Source organism: Phoxinus phoxinus, assembly GCF_949152265.1.
Source record: "Phoxinus phoxinus genome assembly, chromosome: 3".
Lineage (NCBI taxonomy): Eukaryota > Metazoa > Chordata > Actinopteri > Cypriniformes > Leuciscidae > Phoxinus > Phoxinus phoxinus.
The window spans coordinates 44,379,720-44,394,708 of record NC_136878.1 but is presented as its reverse complement, the minus strand read 5'-3'; the positions used below and the strand labels follow the sequence as shown (position 1 = coordinate 44,394,708).

The following is a 14,989-nucleotide window of genomic DNA, read 5'->3' as shown; positions in this document are numbered from 1 at the left end:
TGTGCCATAGTGGCGTTGACCGGCTCTGGATGTCTCTGTAGCTCCGCTGATGGATGAAGCTGATGCTGATGCTGGTGTGGATATGATCTGTGTTCCTCTCATGCAGTCCTGCAGCACTGGAGTGAGTGTGTGTGTGAGTGTGTGTGTCCCGTCTCCCTCTCTCCTCCGCTGCAGCACTAGTTAGTCAGGCAGACAGACCTGAGAAGACTTCATTGAGAGGGAAACTGCTGCAGCACTGCGCACCTCTCTCTCTCTCTCTCTCTCTCTCTCTCTCTCTCTCTCTCTCTCTCTCTCTCTCTCGCCAGTATTCTCTTGAGTCTTTTCTATGTCGATCTCTCACTCTCTCGCCACTCCTCTTGTGGAATTCAAGCTGCACAGCTCATACATGCATCTTCTCTCTGCTTGGTGTCCTATCTAAAGCGATTCAAAATATAATGACAAACACATTATGGAAAGCTTTTTGGTGGGACGCATCCATTTTTGGGACCTTCATAAATCAATTCTGACAGCAGAAAGCCTATATCCCATTACCTGCGACACGGGACACACTAGTGGGTTTGGTACTTTTACAATTGAACTGAATACTTCAATCTAGCAAGAATGTATTTCATACACTCGATGGACGTTCAGGTTTGCAGGAATGCTATAGATAGAAGAACCATTTTTGGTTCCCCAAAGAACCTTTCAGTGAGCATTTCCCAAAAGAAGATTATTTATTAATCTACAGGAGCTTTTCCACTATAAAAGAACATTTTGTGCAATGGAAAGTAATAGTTCTTCATGGAAACAATAAAGGATCTTTGTTTTTAAGAGGGAACCAGTTTGGTGCATATTACGTAACTAAATCAAATTGTGACATATGGAGATTTATTTTAATATGCGCCTGGTCAGAGGATAGGCTTTTGTTTTTTCTGGTTTCTTCCAAGGTTTCTTCTTCATCTAAATATCTTTTCTTGTCAGTCTCCGCGGTGTCGGTTTCTTTAGTGTCACTATTTTCTGTAAAGTTGTTCTGAAACAATAAGTATTGCATGTGAATAGTAAAGCGGACCTGACATGATTAATACTGTAAGCATTGAAGCCGCCCTCTTCCCTTCTTAACACCACAGTCTCTCAAAATAAAAGCATGTTTAAAACGCTTGTTTAAAAGAGCGCTCCCTCATTCCTCACCTCCCCTCCCTTTATCCAATAATGCAGCGAGAAGGAACCATGTGGAGACTGTGTGGACATGGATACAGGATTTGTGTATGTGTGTGCAAACAGGGACATTTTGTACAGAAATGGAACAAAACCGCGTTGGACCGGGACACGGAGCTGTTAGCCAGTGGAAAGGTTTCCTTTGGGATAGTCGAGCGGGGGGGAGGAGGGAGCTTCTTTTGTTTTTCGATTTCAGACAGCATCTGCAGTGTGTATCCTGGAAAGCGTGCACCTGTTCTTTCTTCTCTCTCTCTCTCACATAAAATACCTCTACATCTCTCTCCGATCTTACTGCAATCTTGCTGACGCAACCATAAACAGGCTTTAATGACACACACACACACACACACACACACACCCGTCCGAGTGTGAAAACCAAATTTCATACACACCAGATGAGGTGAACGTGATTTCACCAAGTACAACGTGTTCCTGGATCGACATCTTTGTTGATCCTGGAACAATATTCCAATCAACCAATCAGATTTGAGGGACAAGTTTACAGTTTCTGTCAATTTTAGGGTTATGTGCTTCTACATTAGTGTTATTCATCCATTATTTCCCTCTGATTTTAGGAATAACTTATGGGTAGGGTTAGGTTTAGGGGTTAGGACAAAATTTTCGGACAATGTTGTTGCAGGATCAACAAAGTTTGGCAAAGTCTTGGCAAAATCAGGTACATTACTCATATACACCTTGTTTTTTCCCCTCGTGCACAATATTGGACATAAATATGGGTAATTGACATTAAATACATTTGCATGCCGTATAATGTGACATGCTGAACTTCTAAAACATTTTAAAAACAGCAGTTTGCTCATTCTTTTATAATTATTATGCACAAAACTCTTATGACCGTATATTAACTGAGAGACATGGAATATTTGTGCTTTTCACAAATTAATTTGTCACTTTAAGATGATGAAGGTGATGTAAAAAAGGAGAAATTCTAACCTAAAATGTAATATTTAGTGTAATTTAGTGCTCGCCGTCATGGCCCCACTCTTGCCTCTTGCCTGTTCTGAGTTGTCATGATTGTGGATCTGTTTTTTGTGCTCTTGTTTTGTTTACTTTTAGTCTTTCTAGTTCTGTAAAATCTTACTGACTCCAAACGACTGAACTGTAACTAACCCTAAACATTAAATTCAGCTGGAAGATAAATGTGTAAGAAAACAAAACACACACGCACGCACGCACGCACGCACGCACGCACGCACGCACGCACGCACACACACACACACACACACACACACACACACACACACACACACACACACACCTACACACACACACACACACACACACACACACACACACACACACACACACACACACACACACACACACACAAAATAGACCCCAAGAGGACCAGAATATCAATATATCTAACCATGGTAAATATCTAAATAATCTAAGTAATTAATTACTGTAATTACTGTAACTTAATTACTTTTCCCTTGAAAAAGTTAAGTAAGGGGTTCCTTTAAAAATTTCTGTAGTTAATTACAGTTACTTTAGATGAAGTTGCACTAAATAGACTTTACCTACAGTAGGCATAGACACGTCTATATAAAACAATAGAGGATTTAACATCAAAATAAAATGTATGTTTTTTTAATGTAACCTTCTCCCTTTACACACTTTGGTCAGGTCAAGAATTATAATTTATGCAATTGTTTGTTTGAAAGAATTAAAAGTGCAGTTTTGTGTCTATGTTTTCTTCAACTGGTTGAGGTTGATATGGAGTTTAGAAATTAAGTATTAATAAATGCAATACTTTTTAGAGAGAGTAATTAATACGGTCATCTTATTTCACAGTTGAAGATGTCATTATAGCTAGTAATTAATTACTTTTTTTGAGTAACTTACCCAAAACTGGACAGTGACCACTGAAATCAATATCATATCTAAATGGTAAAAATCCTTACAGTTAATATAATAGCATATGTATAAAAAATATTAATATTACTGTTTTGGTAACTTGGTAAGCTTAAATGTTTACCATTGTCCCTGGCTTTGCTGTGAGTCGACAGTTTTCGCCGTATGCTCGTGTTTGTTTGTTTCATTCATTCATCATTCCCGTTGTTTGTCTGCACAGGCTTCTGTACCTCGCAGATGCAGTCTGGTAAGATTGACGCGTGAACTTGAATGGACTTTGGAAGCAAACTCTGCCCAAAGCTCCACCATGCTTTTGATGTCAATACTGAATGTTTTGGATGTCAAGAGTTTTTTGGGACTTCTTCTCGTATCGTTACTCATTTTTGATTGTTGGAAGAGTAAGAATGCGCCAAACTTTCCACCAGGACCATGGGGTTTCCCGTTTCTTGGCAACGTTTTAATCGGTTTCAACTATCGTGCGATGGATGAGGTAGGCTACATTTCAATCTTATTTCTTTCACACACGTTAAAGAACAGCTGATAAAGACTCTTTCTGAGACCATGCTGATGTTATAGCCTACTCGTAATGCCAATATACGGACTATCAGCCAGCGGTCTAACAGAGACAATAATAACGCTTTTTGCCAGGCAGACAGTGACAGACTTTAGAGCAGTTCTAGAGCATCGCTGAAAACAACCATGAAAACACTTGATATTTTATCTTTGAGTTAGTTTGTTGGGGTTGAAGTGTTTCTAAAGTCATCACACGCCCTTGTTTGTTTTTCACACGACACGTTGTTTTGTGCAGTATTAGCAAAACGATTCCCTTGACACCGACAGTATAGGGCCTAAACACTTTCACGATCTGAAAACTCATACAAAGAGCGAATTGTTGTAACAGAGGAACCGCAAACTGAACCTAATGTAACTCTTTGCAGCTGGACGCTATTGCAATTCATTTATTTTAGAGTTTAAATAATTCTGTCATTGTGGTAAGTGACCCTCGTGAAAAACAAGCGCCCTTAATTGTGTGTAGCCTACTGTAGCCTACTTGTACTGTAAAAACTGTACTTGGAGATAAAATAATATATAAATTAAATAAAAGGCCACTGAAAAAGATGACAGTTTCATGCTTGCTTCTTACTTCTTAAGTGCACTTTGTAACTATTTCAATTAAAAGTTTTAGGTTACATTTTATTTTAAGGTGTCTGTGTTACAGTGTAATTATACATGTAAAGGTAACACTTTACAATAACAGTACATGAATAAGCATGTACTAATACCTAAATGAATAATTACTTTACTATGAACTAATGATGAGTTAAGACATGTACTAATGAGGAACTAACCTTAACTACGCGTTAGTACATGCTTGTTAATTAATGTATTAATTAACATTTCGTGGTAAACTAAATCAAACGTGCTCTAGAAGAAAGATGTATTAAAAGGGCACAATGTAAAATTGTTCATAAATTTGACGCCAGCAACTGTCACAAACATCATTGAATGTCACTAGATTTCTTGCAATTTTTACATTTAACCTTACTCATTGAACACACAATGATGCATTCATCATTAAAAATAATTTAATCTCATTCCGTTTTAAGTGATTCCACTGCTGCCATCAAGAGTGAAATACCTACACTAACATATTCATTAAACAGATCCAATTTTCAAAATTTAAATCTGTAATTAATTGTGTTCACGCCAAATCATGAAGTAGGCTACTGTACTTGTACTGTAAAAACTGTACTTGCAGGTAAAATAATATAGACTTATGAATTAAATAAAAGAGCACTTAAAAAAATTACAGTTTCATGATTGCTTCTTACAATTAAGTGCACTTTGTAATTATTTCAATTAAAAGTTTTAGGTTACATTTTATTTTAAGGTGTCTGTGTTACAGTGTACTTATACATTTAAATACTGAGTAATAATAATTAACAACATGCACTTATAGGGCTAGTTGCATGTAATTATACACAATTTATAGTAATTACTATAGTAACAACATGTAAACGTGTAACAATGACACTGTAAAATAGTGTTACCAAGTTTTACTTTTTTGAGTACATTTAAAATCATTGTCTTTATCTTTTAACTGTAGTGTGTTATTCAGTATGTATCATTAGTACATATTGTGCTAAATTTAATTTGAAATGTGTAATGTTTGTAATGTAAAGTGATAAGATTAACTAAACTAGATAGGTATGAAGATAATCAAAAACCATAGAAAAACAGGAAATGAATCGAGACAGTATGGGGCAAAATAACGTCAAAATAAGAGTCCATGGAGAAAAAAAAACAAAAAAACAAATAAAGATCCTGCCAAAAAAGTTCAGCTAAATGCATTTAAATAAATTAAAACTATATACATTTTAATTTAATTTGTTTATCATGCAGGTGGCTGCCAAATTTGGCAACATTTTCAGCCTCAGAATGGGTTATGACAAGATTGTGCTGGTCTCTGGGTATGAATGGGTAAAGGAGGTTTTGGTGACACAAGGAGACTACTTTCTGGACCGGGCCATATCTCCTCTTTTTCAAGAAGTATTTCAAGGAAATGGTGAGTCTAGTGTTTCTTGTGTCAGAATTATAGATTTATCCAGTTTACCTGAGTCTAAACATCGAAACCCAGTCACTCAATGATAAAGCACTCTTGTAAAAGTTTTAGTTTTTCAAATCCAGTGAATTATGAGGCTGCAAGGCAAGCCATTAAGCTGGCAAATTGTTTAAAATAACATTTATGTTTATGAACTTTCCAGGTATTTCTATGAGCAGTGGATACAAGTGGAGGAAGCAGCGGCACTTTACCGCCTCTCACCTGAAGGCCTTTGCTGAAGGCAAGAATGCTTTGGAGCTTCACATTCAACAAGAATGCATCTTTCTGTGTCAGAGCTTTGAGGAAGAACAAGGTGTGATGCTATATTTGCCCCTGTTTCTGGGAGTGTTTGCCAAATCCACTGCTTAGTTAGTTGCTGGTGCTGTGAATTGAAACATTAAATTCACATTTTTAATTATTTCTAGTTTACAACACATATTCCATGCCATAAAGTAAATTTCCCAAAGAGTTGAGTCCGAGTGAGAAAAAGTTTATATATGTCAATCAATCGGCAACTTTGTTCGTTAACAACACACTCACAAAGCTCTGTAACAAGGCTTAAAGGTACTTAATATACTGCCATTTTACTCACTCTTATATTGTTTCAATCAGTATGCTGCTCTTTTTTCTGTCGAACAAAAAAGTTTTTTTTTTTCATGCAGTTCTTTTCCGTGCATACTAGTGATTCATAGTGTTTCTCCAAGATGCACTAATATATGATACATATTCTCCGCTTTGTTTTCGAACAGGCATGTAACGTTGGTTATGACACAAACTACAACCAATGGCATTTTTGTGTTAATGATGAATGCAATTAAGATTTGAGAGATTTGAGACATTACCCATTCTTTGCTTATAACAATATTATCCTTGACAGGATGCCCTTTCAATCCTCATGACGCTCTGAACAATGCCGCTGCTAATGTAATTGGATGTTTTGTGTTCGGGAAGCGTTTTGACCACAACTTCACTGACTTCCAGAACCTACTTCTAAATTCAGACTCCATGGTCATAGAAAATATTCCACAAATTCAGGTACTTTTTCACTGTTCCTTCTCTGAAATATGGAGGTTTCATTTTTTTTTTCAAATACACTTATTTGAGCTATTCATAAATTATTAGACAGTAAATTGTTTACTAGCTTATAGTTTGAATCAGGTTATGTGAAATAAGTTGATGTTAATGCTAATTTGCTGTTTTAATATATTTTTAGTTTTATAATGCATTTCCTGGGCTTGCCGAACGTTTCTATGGATCCCTTAAAACTATTCAATCAAACTACACAAAGCTAACAGCCTTTATTAAGAAACAAATTGAGAAACAGAAGAAGGATTGGGATCCTTTTGATCATCGTGATTTCATTGATGCCTATATTGGAGAGATCGATAAGGTAAGATAATGAAGACTTTTCACTAGCAAGCATCATAACTTCATATTTTTTCATTCAAAGTCAACATGAAATGGCGTTCACAACTCATGTTAGGGGTTGAAAATATAGAGAAAGGAAAGTAAAATCACTGTAAATGTAAAACAAAGTTATATGTTGTTATATCAAAAAGGTTATACTTTTTATCAAAGATTACAAAGTCAGACTAACATTTTCTTTTGTTATGGACATGCATGAATTGTGTACACTAAAAACAGGAACATGCATAAAGAAAATAATATGGATTTCATGATTGATATTCATTAGTTTGAATATCAATCATGAGCTCAACTACAGTAGTGGCCAAAAAGTGATGCCTAGGAAAATTGACGACATCACACTTTATTCAAATATTATATAAAATCTGTTAACAACATATCAAAAAAGGAGGGTTCCTCTCGCTTCCCAAATCTTGGTCCTCCCAAGTCCGGTGGTCCCAGAGCTCTCAAGTCTTGTGGTCCTGGTGGACCCAACTCCCTGCTTTCCGAGTCACGGCGAAGGAGGCCATCCTTTCCCACTATAGCACCGCCCTCCAGTGTGTTTGGGCCACACACACTTCATCCACTCCAGTCCCTGAGCTGCCAGATTCTGCCTCAACCCAGCAAGCTGAGGAGAAGGAGGGTTACTCTTGTTTCCCAAATCCTGGTACTCCCAACTCCGGTGGTCCCAGAGCTCCTAAGCCCCATGGTCCTGGAGGACCCGACTCCAGTGGTCCCAAATCCAGTGGTCCTAGAGGACCTGACTCCTGTGGTCCTAGAGCTCCTAAGTCCGGTGATCCTAGAGGACTTGAGTCTGGTGGTCCGAAATCCAGTGGATCTGGAGGACCTGACTTTGGTGGTCCCAGAGCTCCTAAGTCCGGTGATCCTAGAGGACTTGAGTCTGGTGGTCCGAAATCCAGTGGATCTGGAGGACCTGACTTTGGTGGTCCCAAGTCTGGTGGTCCCTGCTCATCCAGCTGTACCAGAGCCGCCCGCTTTCCGAGTCACGGCCAAGGAGGCCATCCTTTCCCACTATACCACCGCCCTCCAGCGTGTTTGGGCCACACACACTTCCCTCCTGGCTCCTACCACTCCAGCCCTTGAGCCGCCAGATTCTGCCTCAACCCAGCAAGCTGAGAAGAAGGAGGGTTCCTCTCGCTTCCCAAGTACTGGTGCTCACAAATTCGGTGGAGATCCTAAGAGATCCTAAGTCTCTTAGTCCCGGAGGACCCGAATCTGGTGGTCCCGGAGGACCCGTCTTCAGTGGTCTTAAGTCCGGTGGTCCCGGAGGACCCGTCTTCAGTGGTCTTAAGTTCGGTGGTCCTGGATGACCCGTCTTCAGTGGTCTTAAGTCCGATAGTCCTGGAAGTCCGATGTTCTTGGAGAACCCGACTCCGGTAGTCCCGGAGGACCCGTCTTCAGTGGTCTTAAGTCCGGTGGTCCCGGAGAACCCGTCTTAAGTCCGGTGGTCCAAGAGGACTCGTCTTCAGTGGTCTTAAGTCCGGTGGTCCTGGAGGACCCGTCTTCAGTGGTCTTAAGTCCGATGGTCCTGGAGAACCCGACTCCGGTGGTCCCCGAGGACCCGTTTTCAGTGGTCTTAAGTCCGGTGGTCCTGGAGGACCCGTCTTCAGTGGTCTTAAGTCCGATGGTCCTGGAGAACCCGACTCCGGTGGTCCCCGAGGACCCGCCTTCAGTGGTCTTAAGTCCGGTGGTCCTGGAGGACCCGTCTTCAGTGGTCTTAAGTTCGGTGGTCCTGGATGACCCGTCTTCAGTGGTCTTAAGTCCGATAGTCCTGGAAGTCCGATGTTCCTGGAGAACCCGACTCCGGTAGTCCCGGAGGACCCGTCTTCAGTGGTCTTAAGTCCGGTGGTCCCGGAGAACCCGTCTTAAGTCCGGTGGTCCAAGAGGACTCGTCTTCAGTGGTCTTAAGTCCGGTGGTCCTGGAGGACCCGTCTTCAGTGGTCTTAAGTCCGATGGTCCTGGAGAACCCGACTCCGGTGGTCCCCGAGGACCCGTCTTCAGTGGTCTTAAGTCCGATGGTCCTGGAGAACCCGACTCCGGTGGTCCCGGAGGACCCGTCTTCAGTGGTCTTAAGTCCGGTGGTCCCGGAGAACCCGTCTTAAGTCCGGTGGTCCAAGAGGACTAGTCTTCAGTGGTCTTAAGTCCGGTGCAGTGTTGTTTTTGGCAGCCCTTTTAGTTTTAGTCTTAGTCTTAGTCTTTTTGACGAAAATGCTTTTTAGTTTTAGTCACATTTTAGTCACTTATAAACTTGATAGTTTTAGTCAAGTTTTAGTCGACGAAAACGCAAAAAGGTTTTAGTCAAGTTTTAGTCGACGAAAACACAAGGTTTTAGTCAATTTTAGTAAAAAAAAAAGAAAGAAAAAAAGTAGTCTTTAATAAATTAATTTAGGTTAAAAAGTATTGGAAATGGGCTTAGGTTTGACAGGTTGCAGCAAGTTGCAATTCATAAAACAACAGTTAACCTTAAAACCTTTGCATAATAAACTAGACTTTCTGAATAATTCGATTGGTTGGGTCCTTACATGCGCTTCGTGAGGCACACTAGCACACACACGCAAGGTCTCTCGCTCCCTTTCTCTGGCTGTGCGCGCGCTACACATGCGCACTCTTGCTCGCTCTATCTAGATTCCGAGAGATTCAGATTTGCGGGCAATTCTGAAATTATTGTACATTATGGGATTTTTTTCATTATTGATCGTACATCGTACAACAACGATTAGAATGCGGCATTGCTGATACTTTTTTTTTTAGCTCAAAACAGACCGATTTCACGCAAAATAGGCAGAAATTACATTGTGAACGTCAGACTTATAATCATTTTCGTTCCATCTCGTCTCGTCAACGAAAACTCGAAAACGTCTCGTCATGTTTTAGTCACCTTAGAGCCATTTTTAGCTAGTCATCGTAACGTTATCGTCATAAAAAAAAGGTGCGTCAACGAAATAATTGCGTTATCGTCATCGTTGACGAAAACAACATTGGTCCGGTGGTCCTGCAGGACCTGTCTTCAGTGGTCTTAAGTTCGATGGTCCTGGAGAACCCGTCTTAAAGGGATACTCCACCGTTTTTTCATATTAAAATATGTTATTCCCTTAACTAAGACGAGTTAATACATACCTCTCTCGTCTCAGTGCGTGCACTTAATCGCTCTGGCACGCCGCGACACTTTGATAGCACTTAGCTTAGCCCAGTTCATTCAATAGGGGCCAAGCAGAGAAGCTACCAAACACCTCCACGTTTTCCCTATTTAAATACAGTTACTCGAGTATTGTAATTCGACCTAGGACGGTGACTCAAAACAAATGTTGCGCTTTTCTAAGCGTGTAAAATGGATAACTATATTGTATGGCGGAATACCATAGCAAGTGCTTGGGAGCACTTCGACTTGGCGCAGTAATATCTTCACTCGTGAAAAATCCTCTCACCGGCCCCCGCTCCCTCTCCCAGAAGATATTACTCCATTGGATATTATCAAACCTTAACCAAAAAAATCTATATTACTTTCCTCATATTTTGATGGTTTAATCAAACTTGTAGGGTCATAAAAAAGTTTTTTTAGGACTACTACTACTACTGTTTTATGCTTTGTTAGAATTCTTGGTACTGGATATTAAATCTGGCCCAGTGTTGTCTGAATCATGGCTTTGTTTTAGAGAAGGAAGGATACAGAGGCTGCTTTCACTGTGGATAATCTTGCCTGTATCACCGTGGACCTGTTGAAGGCTGGGACACAGACCATGAGTGAAACCCTACGACAGGCTTTACTTCTAATGATCAAGTACACCAAAATCCAAAGTAAGTGAACTTGAAAACATATATTTGTGATATCACTATAGAAATGTATATATTAATAGACGTACTTAATATATTTTATGATGTGAATTCAAGTAATCACAATATATGGTCTGTGGTTGTTAACATAGCCACTGTATGCAGCTGTATGATTGTTGTAATTCTTCATAGAGAAAGTTCAAGATGAGATCGACTGCGTAATTGGGAAGTCTCGGCAGCCATGTTTGGTAGACCGAGCCAGTATGCCTTACACAAACGCAGTTATTCATGAAACTCAGAGAGTGAGCAACATCTTACCTCTGATTGCTCCCCGTCTGACAAGTCGAGACTCTGTGCTGGCTGGATACTTCATTCCTAAAGTACTTCTGCTCTAGTTTTGTACTTTTTTTTGTAATGACATTTGGTATGGTTGCACTTCTTGGATTGTTTTGTCCTTTAGATTAATTGCTTTTGCTTATATTTTTTGCTTTGGGTAATTTTTAAATTGCATTGGGAACATACTGCATATTTGAACTAGGTTTGTAAGGATGAGTGTTCAAATGTTCTTAAAGAGTCTGATTAAATTAAATCTGTAGTTATATATAGGTTAATGCTCCTGGTAAAAAAGAAGGGTAACACTTTATTTTAAGGTGACATTGTTGCACTTAACTACATGTACTTACTATAATAACAGTAAATTATGCATAATTACAAGTAACTAACCCTAAACAAAACCCTAACCCCAGTAAATTATGCATAATTACAAGTAACTAACCCTAAACAAAACCCTAACCCAGTAAATTATGCATAATTACAAGTAGCTAACCCTAAACAAAACCCTAACCCCAGTAAATTATGCATAATTGCAAGTAGCTAACCCTAAACAAAACCCTAACCCAGTAAATTATGTATAATTGCAAGTAGCTAACCCTAAACAAAACCCTAACCCAGTAAATTATGCATAATTACAAGTAGCTAACCCTAAACAAAACCCTAACCACAGTAAATTATGCATAATTACAAGTAACTAACCCTAAACAAAACCCTAACCCAGTAAATTATGCATAATTACAAGTAACTAACCCTAAACAAAACCCTAACCCCAGTAAATTATGCATAATTACAAGTAACTAACCCTAAACCAAACCCTAACCCAGTAAATTATGCATAATTACAATTAGCTAACCCTAAACAAAACCCTAACCCAGTAAATTATGCATAATTACAAGTAGCTAACCCTAAACAAAACCCTAACCCAGTAAATTATGCATAATTACAAGTAGCTAACCCTAAACAAAACCCTAACCCCAGTAAATTATGCATAATTACAAGTAACTAACCCTAAACAAAACCCTAAACCAGTAAATTATGCATAATTACAAGTAACTAACCCTAAACAAAACCCTAACCCCAGTAAATGATGCATAATTACAAGTAACTAATCCTAAACAAAACCCTAACCCCAGTAAATTATGCATAATTACAAGTAACTAACCCTAAACAAAACCCTAACCCCAGTAAATTATGCATAATTACAAGTAACTAACCCTAAACAAAACCCTAACCCCAGTAAATGATGCATAATTACAAGTAACTAACCCTAAACAAAACCCTAACCCCAGTAAATGATGCATAATTACAAGTAACTAACCCTAAACAAAACCCTAAACCAGTAAATTATGCATAATTACAAGTAACTAACCCTAAACAAAACCCTAACCCCAGTAAATGATGCATAATTACAAGTAACTAACCCTAAACAAAACCCTAACCCCAGTAAATTATGCATAATTACAAGTAACTAACCCTAAACAAAACCCTAACCCCAGTAAATTATGCATAATTACAAGTAACTAACCCTAAACAAAACCCTAACCGTAACTCTATAGTAAGTACATGTAGTTAATTAATATTACTCACTTATTTAATTAAGTACAATGTAACTACGTCAACTTAAAATAAAGTATAACCAAAAGAAGTTTTCTTAATTGTATTGAATGTTTATAGTGTTTTTCAAATCGTAAAAGTACATTTTAAATAACTGTACTTGCAGATAATACGGTGCGTAAAGATAGAACACTATCATGACTGTTCCTTAAAACACTTAAGTACACTTTTAAAAAGGTCTACATTTACATTTTACACTTTTTAAATCATGTTTTACATTTTAAATCATGTTTTAGTAATCTTTTGTCATGTTTTAAAGAAGTACACTTGTGTGACTAACATACTAAAGTTAATGTAAAGTACAAATTATTTAAATGCATGCAATTTTCAATAGAAATTCAAATTACATTAAAGTATATTTTAGTTTATATTTTAGTATCCCATCATTTCTGGTCAGTACATTTGGCAGTACACTGACTTTAACCATTTCAAAGAAATGAAATTACATATAAAAAAGCATTACATTTACTACGAATTTTACCATTTACATTTACTACGAATTTAAAATATAGTTAATTTTCATTTCATTGCAAATAACATGCAGTTAAGCGTCCGAAAACATTACTTTAATTTCTCACATAAGTATATTCTATTAAACATATTATTTCCGTAATAAATAGTTTTTAAATGTACGCTAAAGTTTAATTTTTTCACAATGGACTGTCTTACAGATATGAAAGTTTTGCTGTTATTAATTGTAATTATATGAGTATGTTTCTCTGTTTTCTTTCACACAAGGGCACAATGGTGATGTGTAATCTCTGCTCTGTGCTGAACGATTCATCACAATGGGAAAAACCAGATGAGTTTTATCCTGAGCACTTCCTAGATGACCTAAGGAATTTCAGGAAACGGGAAGCGTTTTATCCATTTTCTGCAGGTAGTCTTTTACACACTTACAAATAATGTTCGATGTAAGACGATGTGTGCATACGTGAATCCTGCCTTTAAAGGGGTGGTGTAATGCCCTTTGCACAAGATGTAAAATAAGTCTTTGATGTCCCCAGAGTGTGTGTGTGAAGTTTTAGTGTGAAGAATGTCGTGAAGTCCCTATCAGCCGTTTGTTGTAGTGCTTAAAAAATGATTTATTTAAAAGCAAATATCTTTCTTAGCTTTGAACTTTGAGCTTTGTAACTTTGCAGATGTTGTTTATGCTCAAACAGCAACATTACACACTAACTAGCTCCTTCATGTTAGTGAAATCATAATCAACCACCCCTTTAAATTTCTCCAGGGAAAAGGTCATGTCTTGGTGAGCAGCTGGCCCGGAGTACACTGTTCCTGCTCTTCACTTCACTCCTCCAAAGGTTCTCATTCTCAGCTCCCAAAGGACCAGAACCTTGCCTCGAATCCCAGGAAGGGGTCAAGACGCCCCCTAAACCCTTCCAGATCTGCGTGTCATTGCGTTGATAGGAACTATAGGAATTACAACTGGATACTAACTGAGTTCTATTAATAGATTTTATGCTAATTTATGCAGTAAAATGCTGTCGACATGCAGTAGCCACAATGTTTATATCTATGCATTAGAATTAATTTGATTCTGTTCATAGATTTTTTTGATGGAAATAGTGATGAAGGCTTGTCAAATTCTGTATTAAACATCTATGTACAAGGACTTATTATTAATGTCATTATTGTGATCATTTTTTTTAAAATGCTTAGAATCCTAAATGCTAATTATAGTGCAAATAGGAATAGGATGTTGTTTCAATTGATGTAAGATCCAGTTTATTCCCCGGAAATTAAAATGTAAAGTCAACAAAAAATTGTTTGTGATCAAGTGTTTTACCTTCTAACATTATTATTGGTGGAAGAAAAATAACATATTGACTTATTCTGACTTGACATTTTCCTGCATTTCAGGATTGTTTTGGTGACAGACAGATAGATAGATAGATAGATAGATAGATAGATAGATAGATAGATAGATAGATAGATAGATAGATAGATAGATAGATAGATAGATAGATAGATAGATAGATAGATAGATGGATGGATATAGATAGATGGAGATTGTATATATTTGTGTGTATATTCTGTATATATAAGTGTGTGTGTGTGTGTGTGTGTTTTATTGATTAATTAATTGATTTTTTATTAAATGTAAACTTGTTAATGGTTAACATAAATAACAATCGAGTTGAGCAAAAACGCAAGTTAACAGTTAAG

The 14,989-nt window shown here is 37.9% G+C and overlaps 1 protein-coding gene across 1 annotated transcript; it reads left to right on the top strand.

The window, feature by feature from the left end:
* Positions 1-3,279: 3,279 nt before the first annotated feature.
* LOC306996024 (cytochrome P450 2J2-like) lies at positions 3,280-14,577 on the top strand. Its single transcript, XM_079608110.1, has 9 exons — positions 3,280-3,562; positions 5,476-5,638; positions 5,838-5,987; positions 6,552-6,709; positions 6,888-7,064; positions 10,753-10,894; positions 11,063-11,250; positions 13,556-13,697; positions 14,052-14,577. The coding sequence occupies exons 1-9, from the start codon at positions 3,380-3,382 to the stop codon at positions 14,225-14,227; spliced, it is 1,479 nt and encodes a 492-aa protein (XP_079464236.1). The 5' UTR covers positions 3,280-3,379; the 3' UTR covers positions 14,228-14,577.
* The last annotated feature ends 412 nt before the right edge of the window (positions 14,578-14,989 follow it).